The sequence below is a fragment of the Amphiura filiformis genome, chromosome 16 (assembly GCF_039555335.1).
Source record: "Amphiura filiformis chromosome 16, Afil_fr2py, whole genome shotgun sequence".
Classification (NCBI taxonomy): domain Eukaryota; kingdom Metazoa; phylum Echinodermata; class Ophiuroidea; order Amphilepidida; family Amphiuridae; genus Amphiura; species Amphiura filiformis.
Genome location: NC_092643.1, coordinates 17,574,967 through 17,591,873, shown reverse-complemented (window position 1 = coordinate 17,591,873; position 16,907 = coordinate 17,574,967). Strand labels below are relative to the sequence as shown.

Here is a 16,907-nt window from a genome sequence, read left to right as displayed (position 1 = left end):
TACCGGTTTTCACTCGGTACACAGATGAGGTTTGGCTTTGGAGTGGTCTGCTAGATCACCAGACCTCACATATGGAAAGGTTTATTTACCAAAACAATTTTCTTATAGACCATCATGCGCACACTTTCCACCCTGAGCACACATTTTCGTCCAAAAGCTCTCAAGCAAGCAGTGATTGTCTCCACTGCAGTCTTTGATTACACTGTACGGTTGAGTGCATAGCATCGAAGAGCTGTGGAGCTTCTAGCTGAAAAATAGGCCTCTTTGATTTGTTTTTGTCGAAACCTTCAAGTATTCCCTTCATCCAATCAGAATTTTTTTTATATCAAACGAAAGCTAACACTTCCCTTCCCCCTTTAAAACACTTTTCGTCACTAGGTCAACAGATAGCAAGGCGAATGTGGTAAATCTGTTGAAAACTTCCTATCCAAGCACATTTTTTACCAAAATGTAGGTTTTAAAAGTCAAAACCTCAAGTGTTTCTTACAATATTTTTCAAATTTTGTGTGTCATTAAATGAAAAAGCACACTTATATTGTCCATATACTAGCGTCACTAGAATGAGTAATGGCCAATTCTCTTTAAATTGCAAATCTTGTGCAAAAAGTCACAATTTTTGCCTGGTTTGTCATATGGTTGTAAATTCAATGAACTGTGAATTTGCTAAAAAGCGCTTACAAATTGATATGCACCGCTTGATTTCTTCCATTGGGGCAACATCCAAAGCGAGGATCAGTTAGCCTCCAACTCCAAGATCTTCGCAACCATATTACTGCTGCATTCACAAGTATTGGTATGCAATGCAATTGATGTAATGAGGACCAGGGCTGAAACAGGTTGTCAAGGAGGCAACCAGGTAGAAGGCAGAGTATACTACTCCGTAGTCCACTTGCCCATTGTGCATACTCTGGATATTGTATTTAAGCTTAAAACTCTGATTTAATTAATGTGTGCACAATTGATAGATTTTCACAACTGATCTTTTCAGTCACCGTACTCCCCCTGTCTGCTTCCCAGGTGGACTTTGGATTGCGGTTTACATGCTTAACATGGCTGTCTATAGATGAGATTGTCGGATTTCTGGCCTACTAAAATTGGCCATGATGTAATGCATCTTTAAATGGATCTGGCTTGTGATTGGTCGCCCAGATCTTGTTATGGTTTAAATCTTCCGGACACCACCAACACAAAGGGCGGTATAGTTGTGCACCATGTAATTATTAAAATAACTATGGTCCACAACTATACCGCCCTTTGTGTTGGCGGGAACATTAAACTCTCAGTTGAGACTCAGGGTTAGGGACTTTGCCCGTTCAAAGTCCCGTTTAAAATTCAAAGTACATAGTCGATTTTTAACTCGGACTTTCGCGATTAATAAACTGGTAGATTCTAAAATCAGAATTGTTCAGTATTGAAGTGCCAATATAATTATGACATTATGATATGTTACACTTTACTTTTACTGTCACTAATAAATTTATATAAACTTTTTCATAACAATTTTATACTAGTATTTGATGTAATAAATATCAGTATAATTTCGAGTTCAGCTGAATGCTTTCATCATGATTAATAATGTGCTTTTATTTATCAAAAATCGACTGTGGCATAGTCTAAGGGCAGAGCAGCACAGTAAACTCACTTCAGAAGAACCAAAGACAACCCAAACAGCCCTTTTCAGAGCTACCTTTTAATCACAAAAAGAGAAATGACTTATGTTGTAAATAAAAAGAAAGCAATAAACAACAAAGTAAGAAACATAATAAACAAAAGGCATAAATAAACAAAAAAAATAAGTAACAGCAAGTATAGCAAAAGAAGTGCTACTCCACATCCATTTTGCCCACAATTCCATAGCCCATAAGCCCACCGGTAAAGCCCATTCCCCAAATAAAGTTGTTATTTTATAAAGTTATCATGGAGTAATGTTTGATATTCATGCATGATACGTGTGCTTCTTTTTAATCTTTGAAGTAGCCAAACCTCCTCCGTGGACAGAGGGGGAAAGGGGTACATTTCTAAAAAAACAGCATATCTTCAAAAGTTGTGAGCTGATTGATTTTTTTGCAATCTATTAAAGCTAATGATTAAAGGTTTCTTTACAAAAAATTTATTTTTTGGGACACCCTCTGCTATAGGTTTTTATTAAAGTGACACCAATTTTTTCACCCCAAAACAATCCCCTTTACTGTGTAAAATGGCCTCGATAAATGACATTTTCTCAGCTCGACTACATTTCCTTAAATGACTGAGATGTAGGTGTAGTCATAGAATATGAGATAAAGTGTGCCTATACATGGACAATATTAACATTTTTAGGTACAATAAATTGCCATTTGTTCTAAATTCGTAAAATTTATATTAATTATATTATTGACCAATTTGGTATTTCTACAAAGCCTTATAATTGTTTTCAAAGTGACTCAAAGAAGGCATTTTCACTCTAAGTGTCCACCTAATTACCCATGAATTATGCTATGATGAGAACAAAATATTTTAGAATTTTCAGGCAGGTACATTTTTTCAATTATTTTCTGAAATTCGAAGAACTGAAAAAGGCCACTGCTGTCATTTCAACAGGACTTGCATCATCAGTCATATTCCTTTATTTTACGCGTAATATGGCTCTGAAGGGCCAAGACAAATATTGGAAACTTGAAAAACTAATTTTCCATGATCTTTGGGACTCTTGACATTTTGTGGAAAATTGTTTAAGCTTTAGCATCCGCAGCACTGGGACAGGCATCTGCTATCTACTGAAGACAGCAAAAATTGCAACATTCACATATTAGTCAATTCTGATTGGTTTGTCTGCTTATGTGCACAAACAGTGATTTTCTTCACTTATTTCACTGTTCCATTGTACTTTTTTATTGTTTACCTGGCACTGTTGTGGGTTCTGGAATTGATCATATTTGGCCATTGAACTTTACCTATTTTTATTTTGTTGCTAAGTTTAGCGTGTATGCATGCTTATGTACACGCAAGGAGCATTTTGATACCCAATTTGTCCAATTTTGTTCAATATTAACAATACAGCAGTGTTTTGAAAGAAAAATATTTGAATTTAAAAATTGCAGCTATTTGTATTGATTTGAAGTAAACGTGAAGATAATGGCGAGCTTTACGTGCTACAGAGCTGGCATAATAACCATTGATCGCTCTAAACGGCAACTTTTAAATTCGGATATTTTTCTTTAAAACACTGCTGTATTGTTAATATTGAACGACATTTGACAAATGGGGCATCAAAATGCGCGTAAATAATTCATCCTTTCCTCAGTGTTAAAATATTTTGAAAACAGTTATTGGTTCTGAAGCTATAGACGTATTTGTAACAGCTGTGTTACTTTTTGTGCAGACTTTATTTTGTTTCTTTTTGTTAGGTAAGAGGAAATAATAATGGCATTATGTGGAATCTCTAACCTCATAATACTAATGTACATTATGTATGCCATGCAAATGTTAACTGGAAAAATATTGTGGATGGGGAGCATGACCTAGTGTTTCCATTCAAATACTCAGCTCAGACAAATAAAGATTACACTCAAGCAAGAGAAAATGTATAGGTTCTATAAAAGATATCCCAAGACTTTTTATAAGGAAACTACATAAACTTCACAACAATAAAGAAAAATGAGTAAATTAAATTAAAATACTAATAGTCGCCTGAGTTAGTATTTACAAAGGGAGAGGGAAAGTGTTATATTGTGGTTTGTGTTGGGGTATGCAGAGAAAAATAAAAAAAAAACATACACAAAAAATAAACCAAATTTGATGAGGTGACCAACATTTTTTCTGTTTAAAATTATGGTAAATTTGCCCAACTATTTGTAGTAGTATGGACAAAATTAGCAAAAATTTGCTAAAACATATAAAAGAATTTTGTAGATTTTAGGAAAAAAATTGGAAACACCACATATACCTCAAAATAAAAATTAAATTTTGGCCCAGAGTAATTCCGAAAAAGCTGAAATCCACCCTAAATCTGGGGGGGGGGGTGTCTTGCTTGCAGGACTACATTGACCCCCATTTTTCAACTCCCACTCACCCACATCATGACCCCCTTATTTGTTTAACTGAACTCATTCTCACCCAATTACCCCCTTTTTGTTCGCCTGTCACCAACAGATTCCCTTTTTTCATGAATTTTGGACACATTTTGATAATCTCTCACCGAATGCCAGACCCCTGCGTTTGTTTTTGGTATGATTTTCCCCAGTCTCATGGAATGATCCCTTTTTTTTGGACCCAGCAAACACAAAAACGTTTTAAAAACGTTTTAAATGAGTTATATTTTGGCTTTTGGTTTAGGTAAAAACGTTTTAATAACATTAAAATGTCGGGTTATATAAAAGTCATGATAACGTTTTAAAACGTTTTGTATGAAAACACACTACAACAATATTTTTAAATGTTTTCAAAAAATGTTATTGTAAACTATTTTTGCAAACATTTTTGCCAAATATTGTGTCAATACTTAAATAACATTATATGTTAAAATATTTGAACCCAGCAAACACAGAAATGTTCTTAAAATGGTTTTTCAAAACCTTTTAATAACATTTAAATGTCGGGTTATATAAGCGTCATGAAAACGTTTTTAAAACGTTATTGAAAATATTTTGGGCAAACATTTTTCGCAAAATATTTTTTCAACCCCAAAATAACATTCTGTTTAGAATGTTTTGTGTCAAGTTTTCAAGAATGTTTTTGGAATGTTATTAAAACGTTTTTATACCCTTTATACATGTTATATAGCCCGACATTTAAGCGTTTTCTGTAAAACATTTTTGTTTGCTGAGCAGTAGATTATCAAAAATGTTTTTAAGGTTATGAAAGCGTTTTATACTCTTATTCTACCCTTTATATAACCCGACATTTCAACGTTTTCTGACAACCTTTTATAATCTTTTGCGAATGATGTCGAAAACGTTTATTGTTTGCTGGGGAGATGTGCAGCAGATTTGCATTTCAGCTATTTTAACTTTGGGTATGTTTCAGTAGATATTCACACAAAAATAATTCCCCAAATTCTAGTTGATTCCAATTTTTCGTTAGTGATATGCATGATTTATATTTATTATAGGCTCAGTTTTGTAAACAAATACAAATTTGACATGTCATATGAGGGAAAATGTTGACACATTTTGACAAAATTTGTAAAATTGTGCAAAGTATTGGTAAAAAACTATTTTTGAAATTTAACAGTCCTGGATGTAAATGGTATAAATTTAATGATATGTACTCAAAGTGTATGTAGCTGTGATGAAAAGCCATCCATCATATGAAAATTTTGCCCTTTCATACTAAAATAATAGATTTTTTTCCCAAAAGCACCTAAATAAATATTGGCAAAAAATAATCACAAGAAAAAATTTAAAATCACATGAAAAAATATGAAATCACAAGAAAAAATATATAATCGCAGGATATAATGTGAAATAATAGGAAAAATCATTGTAAAAATTAGCCAAAATTTCTAAATCACTGAAAAGTATATAAAAATGAAAAATAATGTATAAAATCGCATGAAAAAAAAAATGTAAACAATTTTTAAACGCCTTTAATAATATCGTTTTCCTTGGGACAATGACATGTGGTTCAAAATTAAAAAAAACCCAAAATATAATAGAATTATTTGGTCAATTTTAGTGACCATTTTATGTAGACCTACATGTATTCACTGGAAATAAATGATTACATTTCGGAATTTTGAGAAAAGGCCCACAAATTATTTCACCATATAGGCCCTTGTGTGGAATTTTTAATTGTTCATTTTTTTTCATATTTCAATAATTGGTTTACATTTGAGTCTTTTTAGATTGAGGCTTTTGCTTTAGGTAGAACTCAATTCAAAAGTATAATTATTTTAATATTCAGCCCGGATCTTCAATTTGTCCATCAAGTGTTCTTGACATTTCACCCATATATTTGATATAGCCAAACCATCTCCATAAAATGTTGGTTGATAAAGGTCTAAATTTAGTAACGTATGGAAACGCATGGAAATGGATGGAAAAGGATGGAAATGGATGGGGAAAGGATAGGAACGGATCGAAAAGGATGAAAATGGGTCGTAAGGCTGCGTTCACATAGAAGTATACTATTCGGGTATATGGTGCACGTTTTGCAGGTGCACGCGTATAGCTCAAATCGAGCAAGGCAATTTCATAGTACCGGGTCACATAAGGCTACGATCAGATAGAAGTATACTATTCGGGTATACGGTGCACGTTTAGCAGGTGCACGCGTATAGCTTAAATCGGGCAATGTAATCTCATAGTACCGGGTCACATAAGGCACTATTCGAAAAGGCCGTATACCATGTATACATGCGTATAGTATAGTATAGTGGGAATCGTGCGTGCTCGATTTTAGTGCAGCGTATACCGTCCTAATTTTAAAACTAAACCATATGTGGGTAAATTCATTTTTTTGTAATAGATGCACTATCTAATTCTGCACATTATGACACCTCATTCAATGCAATGTGACCTCCAGAAGTAAAGTTACAAGCATTTGATTAGAGCGAAGAAAATTGGTAAACTGACCTACAAATGTATACTACGCTATTAGCTATCTGAAATACGCTCATTTGACCAGGCTGAGTTCACATAGTATACTCCTATATGAACTCAGCCTGATCGAATGAGCGTATTTCGTATAGCGAATACCGTATACCGTATACTTCTATGTGAACTCAGCCTGATGGATCAAAATATGACTCAAATATCTCGAAAGGAGTAGGCCTACAATAAGAGCTAAAATTCGTCAAAATGTGTTTCACCCGTCGGTCAAAATGCTCAAATCACAGGACAATGTGGCCAGTAAAAGCCACCACAGCAGCATAAAACCACAGATAGTATTATATTCCAAAACATTGGCAGATCTCAATAGGTCAAGGCCATAATGTAATATTACTACATAATACAAAATTTCAACATAATTTGTGTAATTAAATGTTCATGGCATCATATATACACCAGTACCAGTTGCAAACTTTTCAAGATAATTATTGAAATATAAATCTTTTAAAATCCTTTTTTGAAGTAGTTCATCAGCTATTAAAGTACTATAAATAGAAAGTAACAATCCTGGAGAAGAACTGCATCATAAAAAAGTTTGGTGAAAATTGTCTTGAGTAAACATTGTGTATTTTTCCACAATTCATTCACCAAATTGGTCTATAGATATGATATCTAAATCATATTAAATCAAATTTTAGAATTTTATGCTCAGATTAAATTTAAACACATTTTAAGGTCTATTTGATAGGGAATTGGAAACTCATACCAGCGATATCCTCCTACATGCAGGAATAGGCCTATAAAAATGTATATAAATCAAAAGTTAAAGCCATGTACGATCTTTTAAATTGAGTTTGGTCAATTTTTTTCAAACCTGTTTTTTTGGCATATTAATTTTTGTAATGCATGTCAAGTCATATGTCCCAACTTACACCTAATTGGGATCATGGAGTTTTTATTTAATGCTAATAAATAATGTCATTGAGAAAAATAAAGTACAACTATTTATTTAATTAATTAATATCTTTTAATATTAATCTAAAAAAGAAGAATTGTGCTTTCTTTCTTTCCTTCTTGTGTTAATTGATTAATTAAAAGAAAATCTAGGCCTAATTGTTCTTTCTTCCTTCCATTACCATGATTACTAGTATTTGAATTTTATTTGCATGAAAAGAAAAAGCAAGAAAGAAAGAAATGCAAAAATAGGGAAGACAGGAAAACAAATGAAGACACAGGATAAGAAAACACATTTTGATGAATTTTAGCTCTTATTGTACTCATTTCGAGATGTTCGAGTCATATTTTGATTCATTCCGACCCATTTTCATCCTTTCCGATCTGTTCCTATCCTTTTCCCATCCATTTCCATCCATTTCCATCCTTTTCCATCCATTTCCATACGTTTCAATACGTTACTAAATTTACAAATACCCATAGGTTTATAATGACAAATTTACCAAGTAGACTAACACTTCAATTAATTATCAATATGAAGAGAAATAAAACCAGCAAACCACCGTGACTATTTTTCAAATTCAAATACTCAAGAAAGTATCCATGCAAAGCTGCACTGAATGTTTTGGTTTTATCAAACTTTGAAACTAGTATTTACAAGAATGCTGCAGGCATCAGGCGTATGATAGACCACAGATATTGGAACATGGACTATGCATTGAGTCTTATAGCTGCAGGTCAAGGCCATATTATGTAATAGTTTCTAGCAAGGGTTTCTGGTTTCGGTCTAGCACAGTGTTTTGAACATGTTGACTGTTATTATCAGAATACAAGTACTTATATGGTTAAATTTATGTAGCATTTATATTTTTGCAAAAGTCTGTTTTTGCAGACAAATATAATTTCCTTGTCCCTTGAAGTCTTTTTAAATGTTGGGCAATGGACACAAAGTCACACTTGATATTTTAATATCACAAAATAAAGAGTTGAAGTTTCAGGAACTATAAAACTAAACAATTATATTTTGGTGAAAAAATTTAAGTTGCTGAAAAAAGAATCTAAAATACATTTTGTTTTGTTCTGTGTGTCTTCTATGGGGTAAATTTGTAGTGATTGAGTTTACACAAGTTTATATTAAAGAGCAGGCAATAATTGAAACTGCCCCCAAAATTAAACAATTGTAAGATTTTTTTTAATCCCAAAAAAGGTGTGGTTAAATCGCATGAGGTATTTATAAAAATGGTAAAATATCAAGGAATATTTTAAAACTTCCCAAATAGCTATACAATATAAAGAAATTTACAAAAAAAAAGCCAAAAATGTTGTTAAATCGCAGGAAATATTTAAAAAATTGCAAACAATTGCAAAATCACAGGAAATAATATAATAACATCCCCAAACATTTGTAGAATTTTTAAAATGTCCCAAAAATTGTGAAAACACAAAGTTAGTAAAATCCCGGAGGGGGGGGAGGGGTCACTCCCATTGTGGCCTGTACACCATCCGCGATAATGAAAACAGCGTAAAAGGGTCGTTTTTAGGTGGGTAGGCACGATCTGCTGCAGTATCGCGTTTAGGGTGTCAAAAACATGAAAAATTGGAAAAAGGGTAGCAAAATTGCAATTTCTAAATACGCGGAAATGAAATTTAGGGTATGAAATTTGATGTTAGGAATGAAATCCTTGTTTAGGGTGTCGTTTTAGCCAAGGGTTAAATCCTTGTTTAGGGTGCTTTTCGAAAGTTGATTATCGCGGATGGTGTACAGGCCACGGGAGTGGCCCCCCCGGGGTAAAATCGCAGGAAATATTCAAAAATCGCCTTAACAATATTTACAGTAAAATCACTGGAAAAAATCTAAAATCGCAACACATTTAGAAAAATAAAAGTGGAAATATGTCAAATATGTGACACGATCTGGTCCATGGGGACCAAAGGAGCCTCCGGGCATTTTTGAAAATAGAGTTACTGTAATTATAATTACATTACACATACATTAATACGCTATCAAAACACCAAAGCTCTAGCATACTTGGTTATAAAGTTATTAAGTTTTTTGATGTCTATTTCTTATGTATTCTCTTGTTTTTTACTCCATATTTTTGCCGTTATCTCAGTTTCAAATTTGCCGCCTTTGGCCCCCCATGGACCAGATCAGGTCACATATGTTAACAAAATGATTTCCCATTTTCCCCCATGAAACACTGCCCGGTCGTTACATCTCTGAATAAAGAGGCAAGACAGAACAAATTTTTTGTCTAAATTTTTAGACTTGGGAATTCCCAAAAATATTGGCAAAAATGTGCCTGTCTTCTTTAGGGACACTGGGAATCCTCAATTATTTTTAAGCATTTTTTTTCTGGCTGTGGGAATTCCCAAAAAAAAGGGCAGCATATTGATGAAACCCTAAAGAAGACATGGGAATTCCCAAGAAAAATACCCTTTTTTAGGCTTGGGAATTCCCAAAAATTTTGACAAAAATTTGCTTGTCTTCTTTAGGGTCACTGGGAATTCCCAAGTTTTTAAAGCATTTTTTTATCAAAATGGGAATTCCCAATTTTTTTGGATAAAATTTTGGTATGGGAATTCCCAAACATTTTGGCAAAAATTTGCATGTCTTCTTTAGGGTCACTGGGAATTCCCAATATTTTTAAGCATTTTTTTATCAAAATGGGAATTCCCAATTTTTTTGGATAAAATTTTGGTCTGGGAATTCCCAAAAATTTATGGTACAAATTCACTCGTCTTCTTTAGGGGGGGTGCCATTAATTTCTGGAATAGCCCATTGAAGCTTATTTCCATTGGGGTCCATTTGAACACCGGAACGGGTTGGGAACAGTCAGGGGTTAACACCCTACTCTTTTCAAAACTGGCTGAGAAATACATGTACAGGTATGGCTCTCTACACACAGGACTGACGGCTTAACATCCCCTCCGAAGGACGGAGTACTTTCATGATTCATTTACCCAATTCTAAATGAACCATGGGGAGAGCGGAAGTCTGAATTTAATCTACAGATGTTGCCAATTAATTTCAGACTTTTTTCCAAGTCAATATCCCAGCAAATCGCCACCGCATGAGAATCAAACCGGGACCTCATGCACTAAAGGCAAGAACCTAACCATTGCGCCACTGGTCACATTGTTAAATAAAAGATGAAAAAGAAATTTAATTGATTTTTCTTTTCTTTTTCTGCAACTTTATTATAGTATACACCAACTTCAGATTCATTTTGAATGATCTTATAACACACATTGCTAGCATTGATATGACTGTGGTCATACTGTTTGTTATGGTATAACATGCATAGAATGCATGCAATAATAACAAGCTGCGTCATATGCACATTCACAGGCCTCTGGGCCTGTTTACTAGTAGGCCGTATAGAAATAATGTTTTGGTTCTCGTCCCCGCCCTCCTCAAATTCTGGGATTTGTCAGATTTTTTTTTTTACATTTTTCAGAAAATTATATAGGCTTTGGAATACTTTATGAAAACCTGTTTAATAAATAGGTGTATTAGAGAACATGGATCACTTCTAACCCATGGTACTCTAGGGGGTTATCCCTCAGAATCTCACATTTGAAAAAAAGGAAAAAGGACCTCCTCCTTTCCTCGAGCACTGTTGGAATAGACCGTCACGTAAACTACTTACAATGCTAATTTTACATTGAAAAAAAAACACCTCCCTTCTTCATCAATTCATGAAAATCCTCTTGACGAGAACCAAAGCATTAATTTTATATGGCCTTATGTCTGAATACTTCATGACTTGTCACTACACCAAACACAAATGATGAAATCAGGAAGTGGCAGTAACCCAAGTGAATTGTCATTGCTTTTAAAAAGTACATCAACTTTCATAAAAGTTTGCCAAGTTTTCATGTGGTCCTGAGAAAAGTGTATGATTGATTGATTTGATGGGAACAGCCCATTTATAGTCTGAAGGGTCTTTATTCTGAAAATTGTTAAAGTTAGGGTTTAGGGCATTTTAGGTTAGGATTAGGGTTAAGGTTAAAACCAGGGTTAGGTTAGCATTATGGTTATGGATGGGGTTAGAGTTAGGATTAGAGTTGGGATTAGGCTTATGTTTAGGGTTGTGGCTTATGGTTAGGGTTAAGGTAAGGACTAGGGTTTATAATACTTTTATTGGCTTTTCAGACTAATGAAACTTCGGACTATCGAACTCTAACCCATTTGACTACATAAATACATCACCTGACTCTCCTTCTGCATCTTGGGTGCTTCCCTCTTTTACCTGTCTGTCTTTCTCTCCTCTCTCTTTTTTCATTACTTTCTCTTTCTCTATGATTTCCCTAGTCGGACGAGTAGGACCTGTGTTTTTTCTTAGTTACCACTATACTCTAACTCTGATTAACCACAAAAATCCACTAACGGCTTATATCTTCTCAGGACACACTGAATACTTGCAGTCAGACATAGCCTTTACTGGTTCATCTACCAGCGTATTTTCATATAGTATTGCATTCTACCAGGGTTTATGGGCATACGAAAGCTGGTAAGTCTATCTTAATGACACAACTTCACACAATTTAATTTTGTTAAAGCTGTGCGTTAAAGGTCCGTAACCCGATCGACAGCATCATCCCCGATTTTTTTCATTGTTGATGAGGTTTTGGTATCACATAATAGATACTATTTTTCTCATTACTATCCTGAAATTTGACGCTCCAAGTCGATGTATTTCGGAGAAATCATGAATCACAGCGGTTTTTACAGGTATACCAGTTTGTAAACAATGGTAAATACTTTGGATTTCTGGGAGGAATTATGAGCGAAATATCAGTCACCGCAACAGCTACTTTGGTTTAGCGTCATACACATTCTGTGAAAAGCGAACCACACTAACTGCTGAGGAGACGGTGCGCCGTATATAGTTATGAAACGGCATCAGTAAGCGTGGTGTGCTAAATAGCTCAATTGACTAGCGTTTGTTTTTTACCCGAGAGGTACCGGTTCAAAACCCGGTCTCGGAAGGTTTTTTTCCTCTCCATTTTACCCAAACTTTTTATATTCATTTGAAATGTACATATTGCAAGGGAAATATATTTTGTTTCCTTTTTTCTGAAAGCACGAAAAAAAAAAATTTCCGTTCAATACGGGCCGGGCATTGTACAGCATGTCAGCATTCGTCATTGCCTGCCCAGAATGCAATTCACGTATACCAAGGTATTGGATTGCAAATTTGGCTATTTATTCACATTTACGCTGAAAATGCTCTCGTTTTTCACAAAGCAGCATAAAGGAGGCGATATTTGATATTATTATGTAATTTTAAAGACAATCCATATCCAAAACCAATAGGGTTACCCCCCTTTAATGTCTTAAAACAATATTTCTATTGTCATTCTTGTCATTCATTTGTGACAATTTTTTTTTCTAGTTAACTCGTATGCATAAATCCTCACTATGACTGCACAATGTGCACATGAACGCAAAATACCGTGCTGGCACGCATAATCACTGCTACAAGATGAATGTATTCTTGCACAAAATCGTCAGAATACGTAGTCCGTTTTTATCTACTACAAGATATAACATGGCTCAAATACAAGGATAAGCCAATATCAGATGCCAAGATTATTATAGCTGTAAAGGGCATTTTGTGATCCACAGCCTCATCCCTCAAAAAAAGTTGAGATTTTTATACCACTGGAAACCTCTGGCTACATAATGTCATTGCCGTACGCAGGGGGGGTGTTACGGGTGTGAAACACCCCCCCTTGTGTCTGTCAAAAAAAAAAAAAAATGGGGGAGAAAAGGCAAAGAAAGAGAGAGGGAGAGAGAGATGGGGGAAGAGGAGAGGAGGGATATGAGTAAGGCATAGGGGACATATTATCAAATTATCATAGGCCTATAGATGCCTTAACTACCCCCCCACAAATTTTTCTCACCCCTTTACCCGGTATTGACCGACAACGTACGTAAATGTGTTAACACCCCTCCCCCCCACACATCATCATCATCATCATCAGTACCTGGCAACGTACGTACGTAAAGGTTTTAATTGTTAATTGACCGTGGATATAGGGCCCGCCTACATGTTAACACCAACACCTCTCCAAAACGTCACACCCCACACCCTACCCCGACCCTACCCCGGCAACGTACGTACGTATAGGCCTCAAGGTTTTATGTGCAAATTGAGTTCGAGAACTTTTTCTGTTTGAAGCAATGATTTAAATAGTGTAGAAATTATGCACCAAATGGCTTCAATCGGACCTACATTTTGCAAAAATAAAGTTATGTTTCGTGTATTTTTGTTATTTTTCCTCAGGAATCAATTAAACTTTGCAACAGAAGAACTTATTAATCCTGCCAAGTAAGTATTTAATTACAGCTGTGAAAAAAAAAGATTGTGACTGACCGTCCTCCACGAACCTCTCGTAAAGTTTGCAAATGTGATTTTGAGTTACAGCGTCAAATGTGTATGGAAGTTGTATTCATATGTGCATGAATTGCAAGGGTCAATAAACCAAAATTCAAATTCTGGATATACTGTAGTAAGAAGATTATAAAAAAACCAGATTGATTGCATCATGGTCAGATATATTTATGTGATTATACTTTATAAATATGAAATAAAACCACATTGACGAGGGGATAACTTTAAAAGAGGTTCATGGTGGATGGGCACAATTGGCCATTATTTTTGTCAATTTCAACTGTTTCACAAGCCATTAAGTTTATTGGCTAACTGAAATAAATCAGTCTTCTGCTACATACTTCCAATCTAAAATTGCTTTTGAAAAATTGGTATAGGCCTACTTTTTAGAAGTTGGAAAGGTTTGCTTTTAGAAGGAAGTGTTTCTAGGAGATTTTTTTTTAAATATGGGAATGGGTGTCATTATTGATATAGGTCTATCAAATAATAAAAAATTCCTTTAAAAAAGGAATGGGGCGCCCAATGGGAGCTTTGATGTGATGTGCTGAAATCCAGGGGGACACTCCCACTTTTGAGGTGATGCGTATGTAGGGCTATTAAGACTCCCATTTTCACCATCGCTGTCACCCAAAGACCCCATTACCAGCACATGCTCTGTCACCCAAAGGCCAGGCTATTAAGACCCCCTTAAAAAGCAATGTCCAGCTGTGAGGAAATATGACACAGAATGACCATCACTTTGAAAGTTAACATCTGGGTTATAGAAAAATTATTGATTTGGCATAAATTTACACCTGTTGTATAATATGTCAACACATAGGCAGGTGGTTGGAATCAATTGCTTGTTCAGTGATGCCAACGCCACACTTTAGGCGCATGATTGGGCTACTTGGCAATCACTTGCAGCTACTCAAAAAAATGTGATGCTTCTTGCTTAAAATTGGGTTACTTTGCAAGAGTCGGGTTGTGACAGTATAGTTTGATGTATTCTCCTTTCAATTTAACTGGTTTTGAGTCTCTGAAGCTCCAAATTGCAATTGCAAATTAGGGTTTGTGACCATATTCAAGAGGATATGCATACATAGTGGTAGATAAAATGAAGGTTTGTGACCATTTATTGATCGGTTCTTAAATTCCTATTAGTTTTGAAGTAAAGCGTTTTTCCGCCCAATTGTGTGATTTGGACTCTAAATTAGAGTAAATCCACCCAAATATCCAATATTAGGTGCTTTTTTTGGAAACTTAAAAATTGGGCTACTTGAGACTCCATTACCGCGGCCTGGCCAGCCAATGTGCCACGCCTTGATGCTGAAAAGTTTTGGCAACACTGTGTACATTTTGTATCAATTTGTATTTGTACAGATGACGGGTACATTTGCACTTTTCATTCCTGTTTGTGATTTGAAGTAGTACTTTACATGTAATATGTATGTAGGGGAATGGATTATATTAATATCAAAGGGCACACACCTGTAAATACCAACCCCATTGACTGACTTTACAAAAAGGGTCCTTATGATGACTTCAGAGCTTCTCAACACTTCAAAACTTCCATTTTCACCAGGTATTTGCAATATGTTGAAGGTCAGATGATGAATTCAGCTAGTGTAGAGAAAATACACAGAGTCCAGTGTTATTTTGCGAAAAAAATTGCTGATTAGATCACCCTATATACCATGTAGCTCACATCAGCTCAAAAAATCATGATAGATCAGTGTTTCTGAAATATGACACATTTTGAAAGCTTAGCCAAATCTTAATAAACAGTAAGATACTGTCCATTTTTGAATATCAAATCTAGGCTTAAACGATATGAATCAGAACGTAATTGTGCATTTTTAAGTCGTTTGTAATGTATTTCTTTTCAATGTAAATAACATGAATGACACTTTTCCATTTTTCACAACACTGTTTTTTGCCCAGATGGTATGATATCAGGAGTTCCTAACTTCCTACTTACAGGTTTGCACTCCTAATAACCCGGTTTTCAGCTAGTATCGGGTCCTACGCACTCTTGTTTGGCGCTAAAGTGGACAAAGTATCTGCTCCGAAGACCCTGTTTAGGGGTCGGAATAAATCAGTTCCCAAGACCTTAAAGAATCTGTTCAGCACATGCCTATTGCCTACTGGAAAAGAAATTGTGTGTCCACTGTCCCTCCTCAAATATAAGTTACATCACACCATCTAGACCAGGGCTCCGCAAATAGCGGCACGAGCGCCACATGTGGCGCGCCGTGGCTCTCCAGTGGCTTGGCGCCCGTTTAGATATAAAAAAAATAAATAAACAATGCGATTCCCATGTTATCCTTGTAAAGACAGGCTAAAATAGTACAAAATGTTGCACCAAATGGCGTCATTTGCACCTCAAATTAAAAAAATCGATAGCTTCAGAGGGGGGTAACCCCACTCTGACTCCCCCGGCCACTTCGCAGCCATTGAGTGTTGCTTTGCAGTTTTTTTTAAATTTCATGTGGCGCTTCAACAAATCTATTTGAGGAAGCCTGATCTAGACCTTTTATTTTTCTGAGCATAAACTGAAATAATAATATGATGAAAATTGTTTTGTTCTTTTACACAGAAATCTTCCTCGTGCCATCATGATTGGTGTCCCTCTAGTAGCCTTGGTGTACCTAACCTGCAATGTAGCATATTTCACTGTACTGAGCCCAGAGGAGTTGCTAGCATCACCAGCTGTTGCCGTGGTAAGTGTGGGGATGTTCAATGATGATTGTTAGCTAGCTATGTAGAGATTGTTCAAAGCAAGAAGGCTGTGTTTTATATGAGATTAGCTCGATAAGTTTATTGATTATGCTAACAGATTATCAGTAAAATGACATCAAAATGTATACCCAAACGGAAAGCCCTAGCTATCAGGTGAAGCAATCATCACTGCGATGATGCGCGGTAGTCGGTAGGCCTACTTGCAAATATCTTTTTTCGTTGAAGAAATTTGATGAAACAGACCCAAATTTATACCAATTTTGACAAATTTAGCTAAAAAGCAATGAAAAATTGACAC

At 35.3% G+C, this 16,907-nt stretch overlaps 1 protein-coding gene across 1 annotated transcript in view; it reads left to right on the top strand.

Moving 5' to 3' along the window:
- Positions 1-16,907, top strand: part of LOC140135658 (b(0,+)-type amino acid transporter 1-like) — a 71,221-nt gene that overhangs the window by 40,696 nt on the left and 13,618 nt on the right. The window contains exons 6-8 of the mRNA XM_072157236.1: positions 11,896-12,001; positions 13,781-13,825; positions 16,467-16,590. Coding sequence (XP_072013337.1) covers positions 11,896-12,001; positions 13,781-13,825; positions 16,467-16,590 — 275 coding nt within the window. The remainder of the gene's footprint in view (positions 1-11,895; positions 12,002-13,780; positions 13,826-16,466; positions 16,591-16,907) is intronic.